At 39.5% G+C, this 15,895-nt stretch overlaps 1 protein-coding gene across 2 annotated transcripts; it reads right to left on the reverse strand.

Annotated features, from left to right (window-relative positions):
* Positions 1-963: 963 nt before the first annotated feature.
* LOC102210455 (ubiquitin-conjugating enzyme E2 E1-like) lies at positions 964-15,682 on the reverse strand. Of its 2 annotated transcripts, none has more exons than XM_013913593.1 (6): positions 15,534-15,682; positions 13,313-13,496; positions 12,807-12,857; positions 7,652-7,784; positions 3,812-3,959; positions 964-1,249 (listed from the first exon to the last, which is right to left on the reverse strand). In XM_013913593.1, the coding sequence occupies exons 2-6, from the start codon at positions 13,465-13,467 to the stop codon at positions 1,152-1,154; spliced, it is 585 nt and encodes a 194-aa protein (XP_013769047.1). In that variant the 5' UTR covers positions 13,468-13,496; positions 15,534-15,682; the 3' UTR covers positions 964-1,151. The 2 variants fall into 2 exon arrangements, with proteins under 2 accessions (XP_013769047.1, XP_005744071.1); XM_005744014.1 differs by having other exon boundaries at positions 15,530-15,677.
* Positions 15,683-15,895: the final 213 nt, after the last annotated feature.

Raw genomic sequence — 15,895 nt, forward strand, 5'->3', positions numbered from 1 at the left:
GTCTGTTTAAAAAAAAAAAAATACTACTTCATAGAAATGTACTAAAGCAGCTAATGATATGATTTAATACAGGCCTGTAACAGCACATACAGGCTTCAACTGAATTACTCACTGAGTTAATGTAGTTTCGTATTTTCAGATCAGTTTTTCTTCTATTCTGACTTTTTGTTTTGAATTCAGTTTCGGTAGTTTCCCCAAGCATGTCTGCTCACTTCAGTTTAGTTTCCATCTGTTTTCGTGTTTGCTTCAAGAGCAAGATGTAAGAGTTTCAGAACAGGTGTTACAATACAAAGACAACAATTTGTGAAGGCTGCTGGCTCACAGTCATGTAAACGTCCATAATGTCACAAATGTCCATCAAAGCCTTGTTGGACAGGTTGGGTTGTCAACTGACAAACACTAAAATTAAGCATGTTCCCTCAGGTATGTTTTCTCTTAGGACACTACTTTTCTCTGACACATGGTTAATCCTGCATGTTAGCAGGTGCTCTTCTTACAGTTGTAAAGGTAAACATGACAGGTATAAACAAAAAGAAAAATGTGCATTTTTATGGATAAGCTAAACACTTATTTAGCATATATAAACACTAAATGCATCTACTTTCAACTAAATGACTCCATAAAAGCTAAACAGGGGTGCCTGACTATCAGTCCCCTAATGTACGTTTTCAGTTTTTAAAGAGGGTCGGCACTGCAGTCGTGTATACAGCTTCTCTTTACTACAGTTTATGCTTTGTACTAGTGCTTTTGTTTACTGTATATCTCATTTATTTTGGCAGCTTTTCTTAGGCTATAAATGCCGATGGGTGTGTGGCATGCTTCACGGTGCATTCTTGTGCCTTCACAAATATTTTTACAATGCTTGCAGCGGAAGTTTCAACATGCACAGAGTTGTATGTGGAATTCAGTTTTCAATTAACAATGTTTTTGTTTTTTTAAAAAGAAAAGAGGCAGACTCATCACTTCCTTTCCATTGTGTTCCTTTATTACCACGTTTCTGGAGATAACTTAATCAGGAAGCAAAAAATATACCAGACAATAAAGTACTAAAAATCTGAGATAGAAATAACACCCCCTCCCCCCAAAACAAGCAACCCAGCGACCCTTCGACCCTCCTCCTCCTTTTCCTGCTGCTGCCGTCCTCTGTGGGTTTATGTGGCGTATCGCTTTGTCCACTGTTTGGCTGTTCGGTCATGTTCTGCTCTGTTAGTCGTGTATTGGGTGGCGATGCTTCCCACCAGGGGATCGGCTGGGTGAACAGAAGAAACGGGAATAATCAGAATAAATTGGAATAAATTACTTTAGAAACATTTCGTCTGGAATGCATGTGCAGTACATTCAAATCTGTTCTTCCGATTTGCCATCTAAAACCTCCAAATGACAGTTTAAGTTATAAATTAACATTCCACCATGTTTGGAATTAAAATTCAGAGCTCCCGGAAGCGTCTTCATGGCAGGGCGAAAAGGTTCGATAGTCTCTTTAATACAGATTAAAAACTTCAAATAAAAAAAGCTCGTAGGCTGGTCGGCAACAATTTAAGACTTGGAAAACATTCATTTCGACACCACTTTTTCATGATCTCTGTGCATGAATGCTACAAAAACAAAAAACTGAAGCAAATTAAAAGGTTTCAATTGTTTAAGAAGTTTTTTGTTTTTTTTAATTATTGAACATTTGGATCTGAGCAGTTTCTCAGTGACACTGACTACTGTACAGTCCTCATGCTCTTATTTTGAAAGATTAGTCATTCTCATACAACTGCAATTTACTTTTTTGGAAAAAATAAAATGATAAAATTGATGGTTTACACAAACTTGAGTCACATGTTTCCATTTTATGAAATCATGTAAATGTTTAGGTGGACCGTCAGCTGGAATTCACATCACATTTCTAAAACTGCACCTCACTTTGAACTCTGCCTTCTTTCTTAATGCTTCATAAAAGCTAAATTACACCCTCTCTTTTACAACACGGCTGCTGTCTTGTCTTTCAGACAGGTTCTCCTCACTGGTGAATGAATCAGAGTAAAACTTTTATGCTAGCTGCCTGCAGCAGCATGCTGAGCACATAAAATCTGACCGCGTTTACAATGTGCAGCTTTGGGGTCATGAGATCAGAGTTCACAGCTGTGGAAGGTATGTGGTAAAAATACGGGGTCATCAATTCGAATGGTTGTCAAAGCAGCGGTGCGACGCACACACCTGCAGTAAATGTGGAGCAGCAGGCTATTAAATTTGTATCAGTTTCCCACAGTGTGACAGTAACAGCGCATGTCAGTGACTGAGCAGGGTGAGGAAAAGAGGAAAACTTTGCAGCGCCTCATTTTTAGAATCCCTGACCTGAAGCAGCCAACTGGCAACAGTGCTGCTATTCACCAAAGACTCTTCAGTCTCACACTAAGTAAGATACCAATAAAACCAGTGTGACATGCATTAGGGAAGGATCACTCCTTTGGCTTCCAATGACGATGAACTTTTTTTTTTACTGCCTCAGGAGACCTGCACATTGGTGACGGGACAAGTGACAGAGAGCTGACAGCGGCGATCCTGACAGTGCCACGATTAACAGGCTCAATCTGAAAAACTTTCACGGCTTTTACTTCTGTCCAGTGAGTCTGCCCTTTTTGGAGGTACAAAAACCCACTGCTGTAAAGAGAAATGATGCAGTTGATTTGATGATGCACTGGAAAGAGTGCGCGTTTCACAATTGTAAACCTGTAAAAAGATCATTAACGACTTGACATCTGAGGGTCTCTCACCTCTCTGCTTTTGGCAGCAATGAGGTTTGTCACATGACGTGATGCAGGCATTGCTCAAGAGTTGTCCGCCATATTGAATGTGACAGTTGGTGGCGAATTGCCATGGTTACCTTTAGTTTTTCAAGTTTGTCTGCAAATACTTGCTAATGATTAGCCGAGTGGTGGTAAAACCTGAAGTTTTACAAACTGGAAATGGAAAAAGTTCAGCTCTCAGCCAACATGTTTTCAAAAAGGGGCAACATTTTATCTTCCCTCCTCCTGTTTGTATCGCACTTCTCATTTTCATTACAGCTCAGCGGGACAGTGTTTTGAGGACCAGTCTGTCTGTAACGCAGCTTCTTCCATTACTCTACACCAGCGGTCCCCAACCTTTTTTGTCCCATGGACCGGTTTAATGTCAGACAATATTTTCACTGACCGGCCTTTAAGGTGTCGCGGATAAATACAACAAAATAAAACGACAGGACCAAAATTACAACAACAAAAAAAAAAAAAAGTATTGTGTAAATGTGTAACTTTATTAGCAGCGTCCTCCTGAAATGCACTAACCACATCGAGAGTAACATCCTCCTCTCTGCCCCTTAATACTCTCTGGTCGCTATGGTAATGCATAATTAATTCTTTCAAAATAAGACAAACAACTACAACACAGGAAAAGACCCAGGGAAACAGAGTTAACGATAAAAACCCTGAAAATCATAAATTTCACGACCGAGCCTCAACTCTCACAGCCCGGTACCGGTCTGTGGCCCAGGGGTTGGGGACCACTGCTGTACCTTACACGAAGACGCTACATATAGGAGTTATACTTTTACATTAAATCTACACCATAAACAATGAATAAAGTTTTTCAATAAAAAACACCAGCTGGCCCAAGCCTGGATGACCCAGTTTTCCCTTCACTGCGTTTGTTTTTCATGGGCATCAGATTACATTGAAATAAATCCATGTTTCTTAATGAGTAATTGTCAGATGTTACAGCTGTTACAAAAATACATCTTTGCTTTCTGAGTACTCAAATGATGCAGCTTTCATCAGCGTGCATGTCTTACCTGGGTTACAGTCAGTGAGCAGGGAGCAGATGGACAGCAGCACCTTGGAGATGGTGAGCGCGGGGCTCCAGTTGTCCTTCAGGATGTCCAGACAGATCACCCCCTGACTGTTGATGTTGCAGTGATAGATCCTGGTACGGAAAGTTACCTGCAGACACAAAGATCCTGCATGAAAAACACTTAAAAAGAAAAAAAAAAAAGTCTGTACTGTGTTCTGCATTTCTCTTCAAACACTCCTGTATTGATCACTTTCACATGTGTTATTAAAAACAAAATGAAGCACTCACACAGCTCAAAATATGACAAAATATTTGTTCTGTGTAGAGAATTTCAGTCAGCGTTGGACTGCAATGAAACCTCTTCAGTAGACAAAAGCCCCCTAGTGGCTGAAAAGAAGTACGTCATCTTAACTGTCTTGGAAGGAAACCTCACTTTTCCTTATCAGTACAACAATCAGCCATAAACAGTGAGTCATTTACAGTAAATGTTCCGTGTCAAAACTGAATGCAAAATTATTGTGGAACAAGTGAAGTGTGGAAAACATTTGGAGGAAATTTGAGTCCTTTTCATCTCAGCGTACAATGTCTAATACTCATTCCCCCCCAAAGAGACGAAAACACTCAGTTTATGCGCTACTGCAGCGTGACTCAAGATTTCCAAGAATGATAATCGGTTTTTGTCTCAGTTGGTCATCTCTGGTATTTATCATGCTGTATCACTTCTCACAGACATTAAATATAATCTAAGACTAAAAAATAAATTACAGGAAACACACAGAGAACCCCACCAGGGTGATGGTGGGGTTCCCCCAAATCAATTTTACACCCACCTGAAGTGCCACAATCTAAACCCTTAATGTTGCTTTTTTTCATGATTACTTTTGTTCAGTAGCAAAACTGCAATAACTCAATGTGTGTAGCGTGGAGTAGAAGAAACCAGCACTTCTTTTCTATTATAATTCACTGGAAAGCTTTCACAGGTCATGTCACCACGATGAACAGGTGACTGCTCAGAACAGAACTTCTGAGATGTCTCATTTTGATCTACATTTGACACCAGGCTCATCATCTAACCATAAATAAAGTAATTATTTGTGTACTTTGAGGGCCTGTAACTTCAGTTTTTTCATAGTATGAAAATAAAATATTGCATGACAAAACAACAATCTGGGAGTCTGAGGGTTCAGATAAAAGACGATGACCAATTTTTACTAAATGACTCGCATGGTCATAAAATTTTCTCCTCAAATAACTTACTTATGAAAACAGCCAGTATATGTGTTTTCTTTTTACATGAATTTATATTTCCATCATGAACTGAAGCAGCAAAAGCACGAAATTAAAATCTGATTGCGTCAAGTGTCCCTAACTACAAACCCCAAACAAAAACCACCTACACAGACATGAATAGTAAAACGCTGTGATTATCAGAAATGTGCTTACATTTAATCTTCAGTTTTGCTTTTGTTTAACAGAGCAGATTTCCTGTTGATATTTACATAACAAAATAAATTTTACTCAAAAATAGAGACCAGATGTTTATTTTATTAAAACTAAATGTAATAAATGGGCCAATTAAGTATAAAGGGCTATGCTTCAGGTTTAAATTAGTCCATTTTTAGCATCATTTAATATTTTGTGGTGGTTTATTACTTAATTTGTAATCCCATCAGAACAGGTTGTTTCCCACTGCTGTTTGGGCTTTTTACCATGTATTTGTTTTGTTTCATTCCACTGGGAAACGGTCTTGATGAAACTATACACATCCACTGGGATGAGAGTTTTCACTGTCACCGCTGTGACTCTGTATGTTTAAAAAAAAATGCTGCTTAAATCATTCAAATAATCCTCTGGGGAAAAACAAATGAAACACTCGTCCAGTCATTTGTAAACTCTGTAAATGTGTGATGCTGATCCAGAGTAAGCAGCTGAAGCAGTTATATGATGGAAAAAGAAAACGCTTCCATTTAGGAAACAAAAGGGGCGACCATGGCTCAGGGGGTTGGGAAGCGTATCTGTAACCGGAAGGTCGCCAGTTCGATCCCCGGGCTCTCTGTCCTGGTCGTTGTGTCCTTGGGCAAGACACTTTACCCTACCGCCTACTGGTGTTGGCCAGAGGGGCCGATGGCGCGATATGGCAGCCTCACTTCTGTCAGTCTGCCCCAGGGCAGCTGTGGCTACAACCGTAGCTGCCTCCACCAGTGTGTGACTGAATAGTGGCATTGTAAAGCGCTTTGGGTGCCTTGAAAAGCGCTATATAAATCCAATTCATTATTATTAACATGAAATTGCAAACATTAGCATTAGCACAAAATAAAAAGAATAATGCATAAATGCTTGAATTGGAAAGTAGAAGCACCGATTTCCCAGAAATCTGGACTGAATCCACTTTTTTTTTTTTTTTTAAACTGTGTTTGGGATAATTAGGCTGTAATTTTAGAGGTTAAATGTGACCATCATGAGCTGCTGTGTTGTTACAAAAGCAAGAGGAGCAGGGTCTCAGTAAAAGCAATCTGGCAAACAAAAGGTTGTACAATGTGTTTTTTTGTGTGTGGGAGTGGAGCTGGAGGCTTTTTTGTGCTATTTGAATATGTATTCTATAGCATATTTAATACAGTGTGCCTAGAGAGGGCGTGTTTTCTCTTAAGAGATCCGTGTTTATAGTCACCGTCGCTAATAAAGAATAAAGCTAAGTTTTACTGAAGCTTGGAGCATCATTTTGTTTTAAAAATAAAATGATCTGGTGATTTTCACATTCACAGGACTGGTTGTCAGAAAATTGTGTGTACTACAGAGCTTCACAATGTTAAAACCTCTCAGCAACATGCAATGAAGCACAAAATCTACAGCTTAAAAAAAAACAGACCAACAGATGATTAATACGGTACTCTTGTTTGAGTAATGACTGAAAACCACAGTGCTTATCTGTGTCAAGAATTTTTTTTTTAAATGAGACAACATATTTCGTGTAAAGTCCTGTATCCTGGTATTATGAAACTGTACAGTGTCTCAGTGAGAGGTTAGCAAAGGTAACTAAAACTCGATGTGAAAAACATTTTAATTAGGCAAAATAAAAATTTAAATTATACTATGTCCAATATATTTCTGAACATGCTCAGTTTTGTCTTGTAAAAACTAAAAACTAAAGTAAAACCACAGGAAAAAATAAAGTGAAAGAACCAAGCCCACACTGGAAGCAATCTGAAACTGAACTGAAAACATAAATAAACACCAACGTGTTTTTGGAACAGTGTGGGGATGGAGATTTAACTGGAAGTCAGTGTGAACAGTTTTTTCTTAATTATTTGTTTCCCATTTTTCTGGAAATTATTTATGACAAAAAATCCCTTTGGGATATGTGTGTTTATTAAAAGAAGCACACTGTATATTTCTACTTTTCCTGCTGTTTGAAATAAATATATTCTTGATAAGAAGCGAGCAAATGTGTAGCTAATAAAGCTCCATCTTGGTATCTGATAAAACTGATTCTTCATAAAGTAACACATCTGTTTTCTCAAGTTAACAGATGTGCTGACTTGAGAAAACAGACGGGTTTTTTGTTTTTTTTCCCCAACCCTGCACTGTCAAACTTTACACCGTTATGCAGAGCTACTTTTATATCAGGTGACATCTGTTTGTTTTGCTTCATTTAATAACCCAACCTTCCAACTTTTGGGTTAAACATAGTACACCTTGTCTTTTAAATCAAATATAGTCCTTGAACTCGATTTGATGTTGTTATCTAAAACCCTGCAGCTGAAACAGTTTCAGTCCAAACACCTGCTGCCTGCTTCTGAGGTACAGTTAACAGACATGAGGTTCTAGTATTGTGTATCAGTACCTTGGGGGGTTTAAAGGGGTAGTCGGGTGTGAAGGCGATATCTAGGAAGAAGACGCCTCCCTCGTACACAGAGCCCGGCGGTCCCAGGATGGTCGACCTCCACTCATAGATATTGTCTCCTTTTGGACCAGCACTGCAATCAGAAGGATTAAATTCATTTAAACTGGATTTATGTTCTGGTGAAGCCACAAAAATATTCTGAAAACATCAAGGTACACTTAGTTTATTGCACCACCCACATAAGCCTAAAATACAATATTTATTTGCTGCTGTGCCATGAGTCACATTTTAAAGAATGAAAGTTCTAATCTTTGTCGGTCATCTCTGGTGTTTATCATACTACATCAATAATAACGAAGGAGGGGGAAAAAGCTTTGCCGATACAAATCTCATCTGCAAACAGACAACATCCACAGAGCAGACACACCGACGCAAATGAAGTCAGAAAGGGAGGAAAGAAACAAAGAAGAAAAAAAAAAGACACCCACACACAGACTGTAGATTACAAGCTGCACAGTGGATGTGCATCAGCGGCAGTGATCAAAGCAGTGTGTACTACAGTATGAAAGTCACATTCATTCACATACTGTGTGTATAAAACACAATGAATCACAATAAAATTCACGTTTACTGGCAGCACGCCGAAGAAGGCGTCAGAAAGCAGCTAAAGCTGATGATAAATGCCGCGTTTGTAATTCGACAGATGAATTCAGTGGGCTGTTAAAGGGAAATCCCACCCAAAGTACCCCCCCCCCCCCCCCCGTAAAAACGACATTTGACAACACCTCCTGTAACCTTAGCGATTAGTTCTAACATCTCAGTAAAGATCTGGTTTTAATAGCCATTAGAATAGTATCCGGATTTTTCTAAAGGTTGCTGCACAGGCAGCGACCTCCCTCGCTAATGTCTGATGCACAGCCAATCATTCTGTTCTATAAGCAGACCTGAAATATGACAGAAACCTCTCAGTTCAGAAAAGAGCTTCAAGAGTCACTCCTAACCATTTTAAAAGCAAATTTTTGTCTTACTAATGGTCATCTTACTTACAACTTTCCATCTGCTGCCCAGACAGAAGGAGAGAAAAAAAAACTACATGCACATGAAGCTGGAAAATAAATATTTAATTCGTCATTGTTGACGCTAATTTACATTGTCCAATTTGAAAAATGTGTAGCTGAAACACTCTGTTACAGAGAAGGAGAAAATGGGAAAGAGGAAAACAAAACTTTTTGTATTTTGGGGTGCAACGATACTCGTATCGATATTGAACCATTCGATACAGTGCTTTTGGTTTGGTACGCATATGTATCGAACAATACAAAATTTGTAATTTATTTTATCAACTTTTCTTCTGACGATGCTGTCTGTGTTGAGAGCTCAGTGGATCTGCGTTCGACTTATCTGCCTAGGCTGCACTGTCGAGCGCAGATCCACTGAGCGCAGCGCAAGCTAGCGAGACAGAAGCTAAGCTCGTTGCAACATGGCAAATTGAACCTCCCCCACCCTCATTCAGGCGTTTGGAACTATTTTGGTTTTCATGTGAAGTATGACCCTGAAGGTAAGCGCGTCATGGACAAATGTATAACACTATGTCGGATGTGCCACGCAATGCTCAATTACATTGGTGGGAACTAGTGCGTTAGCGCAGTTAGCTTGTTAACATGTTGACGCCATCCAGCCGCACGCACGGGGCGATCCGCGGTAGCTCGTTAACGGAGATTTGCCGTGTTGTGGCGTTAACGTAATTTCAACGAGATTAACGCTGACGAAAAAGTATCGAACCGTGACACCAAAGTATCGAACACACATTCAGCAAATGTATCCGTTTGGCTGTTCTGTCTTGAAAACTGCAACTTCACGACTTCCCTACATGTGACACGTGTGGGAAACATCTGTAAATTCCATTAACAAACACTGGACAAAAAAAAGAGAAGCACTGTACTTGTAGCATATTTTCCTTCAAACATAGAGAGTCGAAGCTTTTTCCCTTGAGCATCATTCAGAAGATGCCAGAGTTGAAAGCAAATCCCCAGTGATGCATCTATGCCTCATGATCTGTAATCTGTATTGATTTTTCCTCAAAGCAGCCCAGCCTTTATCCCTCTGACATGTAGAACATGCGGCTGTGAACCCCTCAGGGTTCATTGCTATGAGCCATAATATCAGTATTGATTGAAAGCTCCTGTGGTGCAGCAGGGACGCTGGGTAGGGTTAGATATTGCGCTCTTCTGTTCGCTTTTAATCAAGGTTAGCACAGAGCTTCACTGCCAACGACAACATGGAATATCGATCCAGGGAGAACCGTCTGGACTAATTATCTGGATGTTAAAAGATATAGCAGCAAATGTGATAGATGAAAGGCTCTGACTTTCAAGTGGATGAATTCTAATTATAAGACTCTTTCCACACTGCTAATCAGTTTAAAGTAGCACCCTTATGAGACATTAATGTTGCCGTCATATAGGATATGACTTACTTGAGCTATATTGGTCTAAGATAACTGGACTCCACCTACCTCTTTTATGGGTTAAAACAAGGTGGTGCATAGTTTGAAAACAGCAGGATGGCTATCATGTTTGCACTATAAAGTGTCTTCAAAAAGGACCTTTGAAACAGTCGCAGTACTGTTTAAACTAGAATGACCTTATAGGACAGGAAGTGACAGGGCCAGCTACTCTATCATGATCTCTAAACTACATTAACTTTTTAAATGATTTTAAATATTCTGATTTTTTTTAATGAGGTGGATTTGGCCTGAAAACATGATTTGTAGAATAAGATGTAAACCTGTCACCTGTAGCAGGCAGATAATACTGAATTATTGTTATTGACTCAGATTGTACAGGCCAAAAATCAATCAACCAACAATTCAGCAGGCTGCACCTTGCCTTAAGTCACCTGTTACAAAAAAACAAAACAAAACAAAAAAAAACTTTTCTTCACTATGTAAAAGTCACGAGTTAAGACAACAGCTAGATTATCTTCATTTGATGATTCTGTGCCAGGATTGAAACAAACAAACAGCTCTTATAATGCTTCCTGCCTTCACAACATAGACAACATCTGCAGTGGCTTCTAAACTTGTTAAACTACTGAACAACAATTAAAAGAGAAAACAAAAAACAAAAACAACACACCGTAGGGTGACTATTAGATAAACGTTGTGCTGTGTGCATCCCTGTAGCCAACAGTCTGATTTAGTAAACAGGCTGAAACTTTTCTAAACACATGGCACGTCGAGTAATGTGAACATGCCTGAAGGGGACCATTTTCGGCTGTTTGCCACATGTGAGAAAGGAGCATCTGTGGGAAATATCCTGACCTCATTCTCCTGTCTATAAAATGTCTGAAAACAGCTGGACATCTACAAAAGCGAGAATCAGGTAGAGGCAACAACATGAAAGTGGCCAGTTTCTGTCTGATGCCTGAAGGAGCCCGAGAAGCTGCTGTTTTCTGAAAAGTGGCAGCAGTAACAACTGAAGTCAAAGCAGAAACTGCCGTTTCTTTTAGGACTGTGGCTGTGAACTGACACCAATTCCTGTTTCTTTCATTTATCTGCAAACATCCAGACAGCGTTCATTTGTGTGATGGTCTGTAGCCTGAGGTTGTTTGTCTGATCTGCTGAGCCACAGTGAGACAGATTCCTCTCCCTCTCTCCCTCCTTTCAGAGAGAGGTCAAAGGTCAGACGCAGCTGCCGAACAGCCACCTGGAGTGTGGCGGGGCTCAGTGATTTGCCTGAGGACACTGCAGGCAAAAGCTAAACTCAAACATGTCAGTTTTAAGCACAGTCTTTCCGATCACAGTGGTGCATTGCTACTTTTAACATTTAAGGACTAAGTTATTAAATAATCACTACTTTTCCCCGAGAATCTGAAGTGGTATATTTAGTATACTGACTGTTAATGTAAAATATCTCAGAATAAAAAGATTAAAACTGGATTTGTGTGTGTGCAGTTTGTAAAGTGTCTAAAGTGAAGATTTCTAGTTAAAAGTATAATAAGAAAAAAAAAAAAAAAGAGTCCTTATGTATCGTATATGTTTAGAAGTTTTTAGTTAGAAACTAGTATTTAGTAATTACAAACATTTGACATAATTACACTAATCATTACAAGCTCTCTGAAATGTTTGTGTTTAAATATGCAAATACGGAAATGCATGCAAGTATGCATTAAATAGAGATGTATGAACACTGGGTAATGTTCAGATATCGCATCGTAAAGTGTTTAAAAAAATAAAAATAAATAAAAATAACTCTGGATATCCCATCTCTGCATAAATCTGACGTCGGTCATCAGTCAGAAAAAACCCATTTCACTTTTTTCAGGAATAAAATGCTCAATAAATCAAGTTGAAGGTGTTAAAAGAACACGCTTTTCAGCCAAAGCTCTGAGTGTATAGGCAGGAATACTACTGCTAAGCCTGGTGGACCTAAGAGCTGCTGAATAGAAGATTTCAGGATCAGAACATGAGACAATTTGTGAAAACAGCCTTAATATGTGCACATGATGGAATTCATTTTAACTGGACACTAGTATTCACTGCTTAAAAAAGTAATAAATATCAAACTTCACCAGTTGATTACTTACATAAAGACTTTTTTGCATTAGAGGCCCTAGTTCATTAAATATGCACTAATTTGTCTAACTTTGCATTTCCCCTATTGGTGCTCTAAGTCGGTGAATAAATACGTTTGGTTATGGAGACATACATGACATGCAGCAAAAACCCACATATCTACATTTCATAATATTCTAAGTAAATGATGAAAATGATGTTTCCCAACTAGCCCCAGCATCTTGACCTGACCTTACAAGCTGAGCTCTAAATAAACTCAGTGCAGCAACTTTGTGAATTCTGGAGAAATAACCCTGCAATGCTTTCTAAGAATGTACACAGGTGTTAAATATAAGGAATATCTTGGAAACAGCAGCCAATTATTAGTTTTAGATTAAAAAATATATATATATATTTTATCTCCACAGCGGACAAATTCTGAAAAAACGTTAACCATTGTAATTATGATCTGGATTTGACCACAGTATTGCTCTGTATTGTATATTACAGTGGCTGGTATCTGAGGAAAAATACAGTGATGGGTTTTATTACCAGTGCAGCTAGGTAGATAATTGACATGTGGTACAGAGTGAAACCCACCTGCAGTTTGGTGGAGGGTCCAGTGTAATGTCAGCCAGCTCTTTTTGAATCCTGCACATCAAAGAAATAGTCAGTTACAGTAATAATTACTCCAGAAATCACAGAATTTACGACTCAGACCCTCTTATTTAAATGTGAAATTTACATATTCACTTAGGGATTAATTAATGTAATTTCTGCTACAATTCCTTGTGTAAAAGACCAAGTGTTGGTGAAAGTGAGACTGAAAGTGCAAATATATAGATATAGACAGACACACAGAGACACACACACACACACACACACAGAAGAGAAAAGGGAAGTGCTAAAAGACAATCTTGTGGTGTGCTGAAACACATGTCTCTAATGGACTTCTTCTTATAAATTATGTTAAAATTTACCCCTAAAAATAAACCCACAGAATTTTTGTTAACACAGAAACCCCCTAACAATCAAATTCTTGAGATTAAAGAGAATTACGGGGATGTCCTTGAGATACTTCTGATTTATGGTTTAGGTTTTTTTACCGTTTAGCGCTGGTGGAAAGCAGCTTGGAGTTCTTGCTCATGCTGGCTTTGCTCTCCCGTTTCTTCTTGCAGAAAGTGTCCTTCTGTCTGGTCTGGCTGGAGGAAGGCGGCGATGACGAAGAGCTGGTGCTGGCACGGGAGTCTTCATCCGACATACCGGTTTGGTTTGGAGAAGAGCCGGAACCTAAAAGGTGGAAAGCCGAAAAGATTCAGAGTCATTTCTAAATGGGGCTTTTGTTAATTTGACCTCCAAGCAGCCATTTAATAAGCCACTTCCATGTTGTGAATGTTTAGAAGCACAGCGGAGGGTTGAGGAAGAAAAATAGAGCTTTAAACCACCTTCATTTGCAGCTGAAGGTTTTTATGTGAATGTATGGCAGACTTAACAAGAACTGGCTGAATTCTCCAAATACTGAAGCAGAGGAGACACCAGAACATCCTTTATGAAAGAAAGAAGCTCATAACCAAGTCTGAACCGAGACTATACATAAAAGTATTACTAGTTCTGGTAAATAGACTGGTTCTTATAGAGCACTTTTCTACTCTACTGAAGCATTCAAAGCACTTTATACAACATGCCTCGTTCACCTATTCACACCAGCACTTTTTTCTATGCTTAAGTGCTTTCTATCTAACAGAATGTGAACTTGTGTTAATATCTTCTGACCTCTTCTACCCCCTGAGCTACAGCCTCCAACATTTTCTGTTTGAGCTTTTCTTCAACCTCAAAATGATCCAAAGCATATTTGATGTTTGATATTGTACCACAAAATCTCATTGCGGTCCAAAGAATTTGTTCATATTTAATTGACCAATACAACTTATAGAAAATAAAATTAGAAAAAAAGATCACCTAGATGGTGATAAAATATATATGTGTTTTATTTACTGAAGTATAAAAGTGTCTTAAACAGGGGTTTCCTGGCATTTTTTAAAGTCTGTTTCAATATACTCAAACTTAAAATAGTTTTTTAAATGATCAGAATTAACAGAGTCACAGAGCTCTGTCAAGCAAGTTAACGCAGACCCTTTGTCTTTATAAAGGTCAGAGTTGTCCTGGATCACTGATGGGAATTGGTTTCACTTCAGGGGCTATTTATGCATTTTAAAGTCCATCTTCTGGACATTGCAGTTTCGCCACAGAAGGTCGACTTCAGCAACATCCGGGGGGTTGTAGGAAAGGTGATCAGCAAAACGAGGTGAAAGTGTTTTGACTATTTAACAGCAGCCCCGTGGAGTTTTTTTTTTTTTCACCAAATCCGAAGCGAAAACGAACCGTTCAGCTCCAGCTGCCCTCAGAGGGCGTAATTAAGCTGGTCTTCCGTCTCTGATCGACGGTGGCCTCAGAAGAGCACCAGCTGATCGGTTTTCGAGACGCGGCGATGCGAACGTTTCGCTGCGGCTGAAATCTTTCGATTTAAGCGAACTCGATTTCGCGAAAACGTCGCTTCGACTCGATTAACTGGATGCAGTTGAAGTAATTTAGGTTACGTAATAAGTCAACAAAGACAACACGTAAATGTGAGCAATATTTAGCGACTGTCTGTTCAGGTTGTGGGGGTACGCGTGTGGGAGAGGAGGTAGCGCAAACAAAGCCGTTTGCGAATGCTGATTTAACGTTAGCGTCACGGAAAACGTTAGCTAACGTTAGCAGACGAACAAGCTAGCTAGCTAGCGCTATGTACACTAAAACGAATAATTTCACAGCCAAGAAGCTCAGTGTGCCTGACGAGGGGTCAATGCTAAAAAATTCAGATGATTTTAAGTTTATCCCTGTGGTGACACCCTCCACCAAAGCTAATGCTACCGGCTAACGCCCCCCTTGTCCCCTCAGATCTCCCCACTCTTACCCCAACTTCAACTAGCAAAGACTCTGGCCTTCTGCAGTAATATATATTTAAATGTCGGGTTGTGCAGCACCACACATGGTTGCATCGTATTCTCGTATATCAAACTTGTCGTATGAAGGGTGTCAGTTTGAGAGTGAAACATTAAATGCGTTAGGTACTAGCCGGGAGCAACAGCTGCGCTCCAGCACATAGTCGGAGCCCGTTTTCCGTGCGACTAAGTGATAACCGCGACCTTCTCGTTCGTGTGCTCCTCTCTTTTTAAACCATCGACTTCGACTGAAAAAACACACGCAGAGACGCAGACAGTTCACATGAGTCTGATAAATAAATGCCATTAAGCCATTTTTTATTCGCTAATAAAACTTACCCACTCTATTGTGTCTGGACCTCCGCCACAGTAGAGGCTAGCTGGCTGGTGCTTGTCGCCCTCTGCGGAACGGAAGTAGCCTACCGCGGCTGCAGTGGGCTGAACTGCACCGGTCGTACTCTGGAAACAGTACAGGCCTGCAGCGAGTGCTTCACGCAGGTTACATAATATTAATAATAATTTTAAAAAAAGTTCATTTCGGGCGCTGCAGTCCAATTCAGTACACAAGAAGAAAGAGTAATGATTAGAAAACAAACAGGCAGTTGATTCTGTGTTTCTAGAAACAGGAGGAATATCTTAAAGTTGGCTCAGTTGCAGCTATCATTACTGCACCTTTAATTAATCAGCACATTCATTAAAGCATTT

Source organism: Pundamilia nyererei, unplaced genomic scaffold (assembly GCF_000239375.1).
Source record: "Pundamilia nyererei isolate P.nyererei 1_Seehausen unplaced genomic scaffold, PunNye1.0 scaffold00138, whole genome shotgun sequence".
NCBI lineage: Eukaryota > Metazoa > Chordata > Actinopteri > Cichliformes > Cichlidae > Pundamilia > Pundamilia nyererei.

What these genes read in the sequence shown, in the direction of transcription:
- LOC102210455 (XM_013913593.1), bottom strand. Translation starts at nt 13,467, where the DNA reads ATGTCGGATGAAGACTCCCGTGCCAGCACCAGCTCTTCGTCATCGCCG. An exon ending in CTTTCCACCAGCGCTAAACG is followed by an intron (nt 12,858 to 13,312) that starts GTAAAAAAACCT and finishes TTTGATGTGCAG; the next exon opens with GATTCAAAAAGAGCTGGCTG. An exon ending in ACCCCTTTAAACCCCCCAAG is followed by an intron (nt 3,960 to 7,651) that starts GTACTGATACAC and finishes TTGTGTCTGCAG; the next exon opens with GTAACTTTCCGTACCAGGAT.